We start from the raw sequence: 11,189 nt of genomic DNA, 5'->3' as shown, positions 1-11,189 counted from the left end.
GTTGCTACTGGTTCCTTTACACCAGTTTGATAAATCTGTCAGCTTAAAGAAGTTCCCTGGGCTTTTTAGGAACCCGTTTCTTATAACCTGTGGGAGAAAGGCAGTTTGTTTAGTTAGTACTTTCCTCTCCATCACTCTGTGGATGCCGCTATCTCCGCTGCACTCACTGAGGCTGCTGAACAGGAAGAGAAGGGAAGACATCCGGTTGGGATCAGAGTGGAAGAGCCTGCAGCCTGTGTGAGCGTAGTGGAGATGGCGGCATCGGCGGAGTGATGGAGAGGAAAGTACTAACCAAGAGGGCTGACTAAAAAGTCTGGAGAACCCCTTTAATATGCAGCATATTACAGCTACAAGACACTAATAAATTATATATATATATATATATATATATATATATATATATATATATACACACAGTCATGTGAAAAAATTAGGACACCCTTTGAAAGCATGTGGTTTTTTGTAACATTTTTAATAAATGGTTATTTCATCTCCGTTTCAACAATACAGAGAGATTAAAGTAATCCAACTAAACAAAGAAAACTGAAGAAAAGTCTTTTCAAGATCTTCTGTAAATGTCATTCTACAAAAATGCCTATTCTAACTGAGGAAAAAGATAGGACACCCTCACATGTATTCCCTCTTAAATTGGCTCAGATCTCACACAGGTATATCACACCAGGTGCACATAATTAGTAGATCGTTACTCTGCATGTTGAATGAGGCTTGCCCTATTTAAACCTCAGACATTTAGTTTGGTGTGCTCCTGACTGTTGAAGTGAGAGTGAGCACCATGGTGAGAGCAAAAGAGCTGTCAGAGGACTTCAGAAAAAAGATTGTAGCAGCCTATGAGTCTGGGAAGGGATTTAAAAAGATCTCAAAAGATTTTGAAATCAGCCATTCCACTGTCCGGAAGATAGTCTACAAGTGGAGGGCTTTCAAAACAACTGCCAACATGCCCAGGACTGGTCGCCCCAGCAAGTTCACCTCAAGAGCAGACCGCAAGATGCTAAAAGAGGTATCCAAAAACCCTAAAGTGTCATCTCGAGAACTACAGCAGGCTCTGGCTACTGTTGATGTAGAAGTACATGCCTCTACAATCAGAAAGAGACTGTACAAGTTTAACTTGCATGGGAGGTGTGCAAGGAGGAAACCTTTGCTTTCCAAGAGAAACATCGAGGCCAGACTGACATTTGCCAGCGATAAAGTTGACAAAGACCAGGACTTCTGGAATAATGTTCTTTGGACAGATGAGTCCAAAATTGAATTATTTGGACACAACAGCAGAGGACATGTTTGGCGTAAACCAAACACAGCATTCCAAGAAAAGAACCTCATACCAACTGTGAAGCATGGAGGTGGAAGTGTCATGGTTTGGGGCTGCTTTGCTGCAGCAGGACCTGGTCAGCTCACCATCATAGAATCCACGATGAATTCTACTGTGTATCAGAAGGTGCTTGAAGAACATGTGAGACCATCAGTTAGAAAATTAAAGCTGAAGCGGAACTGGACCATGCAACATGACAATGACCCAAAACATACTAGTAAATCAACCAAAGATTGGCTGAAAAAGAAGAAATGGAGAGTCCTGGAATGGCCAAGTCAAAGTCCAGATTTGAATCCCATTGAGATGCTGTGGGGTGACTTGAAAAGGGCTGTACGTGCAAGAAACCCCTCAAACATCTCACAGCTGAAAAAGTTCTGCATTGAGGAGTGGGGTAAAATTTCCTCAGACCGATGTCGAAGACTGGTAGATGGCTACAAGAACCGTCTCACTGCAGTTATTTCAGCCAAAGGAGGTAACACTCGCTATTAGGGGCAAGGGTGTCCTATCTTTTTCCTCAGTTAGAATAGGCATTTTTGTAGAATGACATTTACAGAAGATCTTGAAAAGACTTTTCTTCAGTTTTCTTTGTTTAGTCGGATTACTTTAATCTCTCTGTATTGTTGAAACGGAGATGAAATAACCATTTATTAAAAATGTTACAAAAAACCACATGCTTTCAAAGGGTGTCCTAATTTTTTCACATGACTGTATATATATATATATATATATATACACACACACACACACACACACACACACACACATACATATACACACACTCCACATCATTATTTGGATTGTTTATTTATTTAAAGGGGCATTCCTTGTTGGGATGCCCTCCTCAATCAGCTAAGAATACTACTGCCTAATATTTCCAGACCAGACTAATGTACTATGGAAAATGAAACACAAAATAAAGGCACACAACATATATTCAAAAGTTACTCATTTTACTTTTAATGTAAAAAAAAATATTTAAGAAACAAAATGTACTAAGCCCCCCCTTCACATTAGATTATCCTTGTTCCTTAGTGAAGCTTTATGGACCATCTACAAGGAAGAAGCAGCAGGTCAAAGTTCATCATGTGGTATGTGCACAGCGTGGTCACACAAATCTGCAGGGAGGAAAAAAGGAGTGCAAAAATTACTCATCAGGCGCAGTGCTGTCAAACATCCCTCTATTACAATACTCTCTTAATAATGGCCAGTACAGCTTTTTACAACAGTCATTCAGGGACATTGTTAAACAATGCCATGTTTTTTTTTAGAATGTCTGTACAATAAAGTAGGCTATACACTTTAGACAGATGTTCACTAAATGCTTGTTGGCTGACAATTAGCTAATGTCTCTGTTAGGTCGTGTTCACATCTGAGTTGTGAACTCCAGTAGTCTGTTCTGGCATCCAACATAGGCAGATACCACCGTGCACCGCCAGAAAGAGGTGATTTGAAAGTTGTTTTTTTTACCACTCTGCGTCATTAGATTTCCCATTGGGTTCTGTGATGGTTATATAGCCATCGTAGAACACACAAATTACAACAATACAGTGGTGCCACCTGCTGGCCTGTATTGGTATTTTCCAGTCTTAGGTCTCATGCACATGAACGTATTTTCTTTACGTGTCCTTTCCATTTTTTTGGCCGGAACCATTTATATCAATGGGTCCACAAAAAAAATAAAAAAGGAAGTTACTCCATGTGCACACTGCTCAGATGCCATGGTCATCATAGGGGTTAAATGTATGCGATCAGCCTCAGTGCAGACTGCACTAAATTTCGTGGTGACAGATTCTTAAAAGGGGTTGTTCACTTTCCACTCACTGTTGACCAGTGTGTTTGCGGAATGATTATATGGCACTTACTAATATAGTCTGTTGAAATTCTGCACCATTTCCATATTTTATCAGGTATGTCTCTTGTTTACAAAGTCTTTTGTGCTGTCCACACAGAGGTCCTGTCCATAAGATGGCAGTTGTTGGAGGGTCATGTGACCAGACAAATCACCTCCATGTGATGCCTCCTCCATACACTGCACCTGCACTAAACTCTAAACAGAACAAGTGAATGGCAAGTGTATTTGAATGGAGGAGACGTCACATGGGGGTGATCTGCCTGGTCACATGACCCTTCATCAGCTGCCATCTTATGGACTGGACAGCACAAAAGACTTTGAAAACAAGGGGCCATATCTTTTAAAATATAGAAAATGGTGCAGAATTTCAACAGAGACTATATTAGTAGGTGCCATATAATCATCCTGCAAACACAATGGTCAACAGTAACCTGAAAGTGGACAACCCCTTTAACCTGTTCAGGACACATGACGTACCGGTACGACATGTTGTCCTGGTACTTAAGGACACATGACGTACTGGTACGTCATGTGTATTTCCGCTCACCGCCGCCCGGTGGGCGGTGATCTGAACAAGGTGCTTGCTCAAATCATTGAGCAGGCACCTTGGCTAAATGCGCGGGGGGTCCCGTGACGGCGATCGCCGCAAACCGCAGGTCAATTCAGACCTGCGGTTTGCGGCTTTTACCTGCGTTTGCGGCCGGCGGTGCCATCGGGTCCCCATGCGGCTGTAGGGGGGACCAGATGGCATGGAAGGCAGCGCGCTGCCTTCCGGTGACGAGCCTGTGAGATCCAGCCCCCTGGATCGCACAGGCCGGAAGCTGTATGAGTAATACTCACTGTATTACTCATACAGCCAATGCATTCCAATACAGAAGTATTGGAATTCATTGTAAAGGGATTAGACACCCAAAAGTTGAAGTCCCAAAGTGGGACAAAAAATAAAGTGAAAAAAAAATAAAGTAGAAAAAATAAAGTTTTTCCCCCCAAAAATTTTAAGTTTCAAGTAAAAATAAACAAAAACATCATTTTCCCCAAATAAAGTAAAAGAAAAAAAAAATTGGTAAAAAGTAGAAAAAAAATAAAAAATAAAAGTATACATATTAGGTATCGCCGCGTCCGTATCGACCGGCTCTATAAACATATGACATGACCTAACCCCTCAGATGAACACCCTAAAAAATAAAAACTGCTAAATAAACAATTTTTTTGTCACCTTACATCACAAAAAGTACAACAGCAAGTGATCAAAAAGGCGTTTGCCCACCAAAATAGTACCAATCTAATAGTCACCTCATCCCGCAAAAAATGAGCCCCTACCTGAGACAATCGCCCAAAAATAAAAAAAAATATATGACTTTTTGTTTTAAAAAAGTTGTTAGTGTAAAACTTACATAAATAAAATAAAAAAAGTATACATATTAGGTATCGCCGCATCCGTGACAACCTGGTCTATAAAAATACCACATGATCTAACCTGTCAGATGAATGCTGTAAATAACAAAAAATAAAAACGGTCCCAAAACAGCTATTTCTTGTTACCTTGCCTCACAAAAAGTGTAATATAGAGCAACCAAAAATCATATGTACCCTAAACTAGTACCAACAATACTGCCATTCTATCCCGTAGTTTCTAAAAAGGGTTCACTTCTTTGGAGTTTCTACTCTAGGGGTGCATCAGGGGGGCTTCAAATGGGACATGGTGTAAAAAAACAAACAAAAAAAAAACAGTCCAGCAAAATCTGCCTTCCAAAAACCATATGGCATTCCTTTCCTTCTGCGCCCTGCAGTTTGCCCGTACAGCGGTCCACATATGGGGCGTTTCTGTAAACTACAGAATCAGAGCCATAAATATTGAGTGTGGTTTGGCTGTTAACCCTTGCTTTGTAACTGGAAAAAAAATATCAAAATGGAAAATCTGCCAAAAAAGTGAAATTAATTCTTGTGGAACACCTAAAGGGTTAACAAAGTTTGTAAAATCAGTTTTGAATACCTTGAGGGCTGTAGTTTCTAGAATGGGGTCATTTTTGGGTGGTTTCTATTATGTAAGACTCGCAAAGTAACTTCAGACCTGAACTGGTCCCTAAAAATTGTTTTTTTTTAAATTTCGGAAAAATTTCAAGATTTGCTTCTAAACTTCTAAGCCTTGTAACATCCCCAAAAAATAGTAGAACATATGGGGAATGTAAAGTAATAACTATTTTTGGAGATATTACTATGTATTATAGAAGTAGAGAAATTGAAACTTGGAAATGTGCAATTTGTTAAAAAAATTTGGGTAAATTTGGTATTTTTTTTTATAAATAAAAATATTTTTTTTTACTTCATTTTACCAGTGTCATGAAGTACAATATGTGACGGAAAAAAAATCTCAGAATGGCCTGGATAAGTCAAAGCGTTTTAAAGTTATCATCACTTAAAGTGACACTGGTCAGATTTGCAAAAAATGGCCTGGTCCTTAACTCCTTAACCACCTCAGCCCCCAGTGCTTAAACACCCTGAAAGACCAGGCCACTTTTTACACTTCTGACCTACACTACTTTCACCGTTTATTGCTCGGTCATGCAACTTACCACCCAAATGAATTTTACCTCCTTTTCTTCTCACTAATAGAGCTTTCATTTGGTGGTATTTCATTGCTGCTGACATTTTTACTTTTTTTGTTATTAATCGAAATTTAACGATTTTTTTGCAAAAAAATGACATTTTTCACTTTCAGTAGTAAAATTTTGCAAAAAAAAACGACATCCATATAGAAATTTTGCTCTAAATTTATAGTTCTACATGTCTTTGATAAAAAAAAAATGTTTGGGTAAAAAAAAAATGGTTTGGGTAAAAGTTATAGCGTTTACAAACTATGGTACAAAAATGTGAATTTCCGCTTTTTGAAGCAGCTCTGACTTTCTGAGCACCTGTCATGTTTCCTGAGGTTCTACAATGCCCAGACAGTACAAACACCCCACAAATGACCCCATTTCTGAAAGTACACACCCTAAGGTATTCGCTGATGGGCATAGTGAGTTCATAGAACTTTTTATTTTTTGTCACAAGTTAGCGGAAAATTATGATTTTTTTTTTTTTTTTCTTACAAAGTCTCATATTCCACTAACTTGTGACAAAAAATAAAAAGTTTTATGAACTCACTATGCCCATCAGCGAATACCTTGGGGTCTCTTCTTTCCAAAATGGGGTCACTTGTGGGGTAGTTATACTGCCCTGGCATTCTAGGGGCCCAAATGTGTGGTAAGGAGTTTGAAATCAAATTCTGTAAAAAATGACCTGTGAAATCCGAAAGGTGCTCTTTGGAATATGGGCCCCTTTGCCCACCTAGGCTGCAAAAAAGTGTCACACATCTGGTATCTCCGTACTCAGGAGAAGGTGGGGAATGTGTTTTGGGGTGTCATTTTATATATACCCATGCTGGGTGAGAGAAATATCTTGGCAAAAGACAACTTTTCCCATTTTTTTATACAAAGTTGTCATTTGACCAAGATATTTATCTCACCCAGCATGGGTATATGTAAAAAGACACCCCAAAACACATTCCTCAACTTCTCCTGAGTACGGGGATACCAGATGTGTGACACTTTTTTGCAGCCTAGGTGGGCAAAGGGGCCCATATTCCAAAGAGCACCTTTCGGATTTCACTCCTCATTTTTTCCTGAATTTGATTTCAAACTCCTTACCACACATTTGGGCCCCTAGAATACCAGGGCAGTATAACTACCCCACAAGTGACCCCATTTTGGAAAGAAGACACCCCAAGGTATTCCGTGAGGGGCATGGCGAGTTCCTAGAATTTTTTATTTTTTGTCACAAGTTAGTGGAAAATGATGATTTTTTTTTAATTTTTTTTTTCATACAAAGTCTCATATTCCACAAACTTGTGACAAAAAATAAAAACTTCCATGAACTCACTATGCCCATCAGCGAATACCTTGGGGTCTCTTCTTTCCAAAATGGGGTCACTTGTGGGGTAGTTATACTGCCCTGGCATTCTAGGGGCCCAAATGTGTGGTAAGTAGGTAAATGACCTGTGAAATCCGAAAGGTGCTCTTTGGAATGTGGGCCCCTTTGCCCACCTAGGCTGCAAAAAAGTGTCACACATCTGGTATCTCTGTATTCAGGAGAAGTTGAGGAATGTGTTTTGGGGTGTCTTTTTACATATACCCATGCTGGGTGAGATAAATATCTTGGTCAAATGCCAACTTTGTATAAAAAAATGGGAAAAGTTGTCTTTTGCCAAGATATTTCTCTCACCCAGCATGGGTATATGTAAAATGACACCCCAAAACACATTCCCCAACTTCTCCCGATTACGGAGATACCAGATGTGTGACACTTTTTTGCAGCCTAGGTGGGCAAAGGGGCCCATATTCAAAAGAGCACCTTTCGGATTTCACAGGTCATTTTTTACAGAATTTGATTTCAAACTCCTTACCACACATTTGGGCCCCTAGAATGCCAGGGCAGTATAACTACCCCACAAGTGACCCCATTTTGGAAAGAAGAGACCCCAAGGTATTCGCTGATGGGCATAGTGAGTTCATGGAACTTTTTATTTTTTGTCACAAGTTAGTGGAATATGAGACTTTGTATGAAAAAAAAAATAAAAAAAAAAATAAGCATTTTCCACTAACTTGTGACAAAAAATAAAAAATTCTAGGAACTCGCCATGCCCCTCACGGAATACCTTGGGGTGTCTTCTTTCCAAAATGGGGTCACTTGTGGGGTAGTTATACTGCCCTGGCATTTTCCAGGGGCCCTAATGTGTGGTAAGTAGGTAAATGACCTGTGAAATCCTAAAGGTGCTCTTTGGAATATGGGCCCCTTTGCCCACCTAGGCTGCAAAAAAGTGTCACACATGTGGTATCGCCGTATTCAGGAGAAGTTGGGGAATGTGTTTTGGGGTGTCATTTTACATATACCCATGCTGGGTGAGAGAAATATCTTGGCAAAAGACAACTTTTCCCATTTTTTTATACAAAGTTGGCATTTGACCAAGATATTTCTCTCACCCAGCATGGGTATATGTAAAATGACACCCCAAAACACATTCCCCAACTTCTCCTGAGTACGGCGATACCAGATGTGTGACACTTTTTTGCAGCCTAGATGCGCAAAGGTGCCCAAATTCCTTTTAGGAGGGCATTTTTAGACATTTGGATACCAGACTTCTTCTCACGCTTTGGGGCCCCTAGAATGCCAGAGCAGTATAAATACCCCACATGTGACCCCATTTTGGAAAGAAGACACCCCAAGGTATTCAATGAGGGGCATGGCGAGTTCATAGAAATTTTTTTTTTTTGGCACAAGTTAGCGGAAATTGATATTTTTAATTTTTTTCTCACAAAGTCTCCCGTTCCGCTAACTTGGGACAAAAAATTCAATCTTTCATGGACTCAATATGCCCCTCACGGAATACCTGGGGGTGTCTTCTTTCCGAAATGGGGTCACATGTGGGGTATTTATACTGCCCTGGCATTCTAGGGGCCCTAAAGCGTGAGAAGAAGTCTGGAATATAAATGTCTAAAAAATTTTACGCATTTGGATTCCGTGAGGGGTATGGTGAGTTCATGTGAGATTTTATTTTTTGACACAAGTTAGTGGAATATGAGACTTTGTAAGAAAAAAAAATAAAAATTCCGCTAACTTGGGCCAAAAAAATATCTGAATGGAGCCTTACAGAGGGGGGGATCAATGACAGGGGGGTGATCAATGACAGGGGGGGTGATCAATGACAGGGGGGGTGATCAATGACAGGGGGGTTGATCAATGACAGGGGGGTTGATCAATGACAGGGGGGGGTGATCAATGACAGGGGGGTGATCAATGACAGGGGGGTGATCAGGGAGTCTATATGGGGTGATCACCACAGTCATTGATCACGCCCCTGTAAGGCTTCATTCAGACGTCCGGATGCGTTTTGCGGATCCGATCCATCTATCAGTGCATCCGTAAAAATCATGCGGACATCTGAATGGAGCTTTACAGGGGGGTAATCAATGACAGGGGGGTGATCAGGGAGTCTATATGGGGTGATCACCACAGTCATTGATCACGCCCCTGTAAGGCTTCATTCAGACGTCCGGATGCGTTTTGCGGATCGGATCCATCTATCAGTGCATCCGTAAAAATCATGCGGACATCTGAATGGAGCTTTACAGGGGGGTGATCAATGACAGGGGGGTGATCAGGGAGTCTATATGGGGTGATCACCACAGTCATTGATCACGCCCCTGTAAGGCTTCATTCAGACGTCCGGATGCGTTTTGCGGATCGGATCCATCTATCAGTGCATCCGTAAAAATCATGCAGACATCTGAATGGAGCTTTACAGGGGGGTGATCAATGACAGGGGGGTGATCAGGGAGTCTATATGGGGTGATCACCACAGTCATTGATCACGCCCCTGTAAGGCTTCATTCAGACGTCCGGATGCGTTTTGAGGATCGGATCCATCTATCAGTGCATCCGTAAAAATCATGCGGACATCTGAATGGAGCTTTACAGGGGGGTGATCAGGGAGTCTATATGGGGTGATCACCACAGTCATTGATCATGCCCCTGTAAGGCTTCATTCAGACGTCCGGATGCGTTTTGCGGATCGGATCCATCTATCAGTGCATCCGTAAAAATCATGCGGACGTCTGAATGGAGCTTTACAGGGGGTTGATCAATGACAGGGGTGTAATCAATGACAGGGGGGGTGATCAGGGAGTCTATATGGGGTGATAACCACAGTCATTGATCACGCCCCTGTAAGGCTTCATTCAGACGTCCGGATGCGTTTTGCGGATCTGATCCATCTATCAGTGGATCCGTAAAAATCATGCGGACATCTGAATGGAGCTTTACAGGGGGGTAATCAATGACAGGGGGGTGATCAATGACAGGGGGGTGATCAGGGAGTCTATATGGGGTGATCAGGGGTGATCAGGGGCTAATAAGGGGTTAATAAGTGACGGGGGGGGGGGGGGTGTAGTGTAGTGGTGCTTGGTGGGACTTTACTGAGCTACCTGTGTCCTCTGGTGGTCGATCCAAACAAAAGGGACCACCAGAGGACCAGGTAGCAGGTATATTAGACGCTGTTATCAAAACAGCGTCTAATATACCTGTTAGGGGTTAAAAAAAACACATCTCCAGCCTGCCAGCGAACGATCGCCGCTGGCAGGCTGGAGATCAACTCTCTTACCTTCCGTTCCTGTGAGCGCGCGCGCCTGTGTGCGCGCGTTCACAGGAAATCTCGCCCATCGCGAGATGACGCATATATGCGTGACTCTGCGCAGGGCTGCCACCTCCGGAACGCGATCCTGCGTTAGGCGGTCCGGAGGTGGTTAAGGACTCAGCCTTATTTCACCTTAAGGACCAGGCCATTTTTTGCAAATCTGACCAGTGTCACTTTAAGTGGTGATAACTTTAAAACGTTTTGACTTATCCAGGCCATTCTGAGATTGGTTTTTCGTCACATATTGTACTTCACGACACTGGTAAAATGGAGTAAAAAAAACTGAACATTTTTATTTATTAAAAAAAAATACCAAATCTGCCAAAAATTTGGAAAAATTTGCAAATTTCCAAGTTTCAATTTCTCTACTTCTATAATACATAGTAATACCTACAAAAATAGTTATTACTTTAAATTCCCCATATGTCTACTTCATGTTAAGATAATTTTAGGAATGACATTTTATTTTTAGGGGACGTTACAAGGCTTAGAAGTTTAGAAGTAAATCTTGAAATTTCTCTGAAATTTTCAAAAACCAACTTTTTAAAAGGACCAGTTCAGGTCTGAAGTCACTTTGTGAGGCTTGCATAATAGAAACCACCCAAAAATGACCCCATTCTATAAATTTTTTTTTTTTTACTTTATTTGGGGAAAATGATGTTTTTGTTTATTTTTACTTGAAACTTTAAATTTTTGGGGGGGAAAACTATTATTTTTTCAACTTTTTTTTTCACTTTATTTTTTGTCCCACTTTGGGACTTCAACTTTTGGGTGTCTAATCC

At 41.1% G+C, this 11,189-nt stretch overlaps 1 protein-coding gene across 1 annotated transcript in view; it reads right to left on the bottom strand.

The window, feature by feature from the left end:
• Positions 1-2,258: 2,258 nt before the first annotated feature.
• Positions 2,259-11,189, bottom strand: part of CNPY2 (canopy FGF signaling regulator 2) — a 42,164-nt gene continuing 33,233 nt past the window's right edge. The window contains exon 6 of the mRNA XM_040425552.1: positions 2,259-2,442. Within this exon, the coding sequence (XP_040281486.1) occupies positions 2,399-2,442 (44 nt within the window). The 3' untranslated portion in view covers positions 2,259-2,398. The remainder of the gene's footprint in view (positions 2,443-11,189) is intronic.

This window comes from Bufo bufo, chromosome 3, assembly GCF_905171765.1.
Source record: "Bufo bufo chromosome 3, aBufBuf1.1, whole genome shotgun sequence".
NCBI lineage: Eukaryota > Metazoa > Chordata > Amphibia > Anura > Bufonidae > Bufo > Bufo bufo.
The sequence above is the reverse complement of the archived record's forward strand: the minus strand, read 5'-3'. Positions and strand labels throughout refer to the sequence as shown.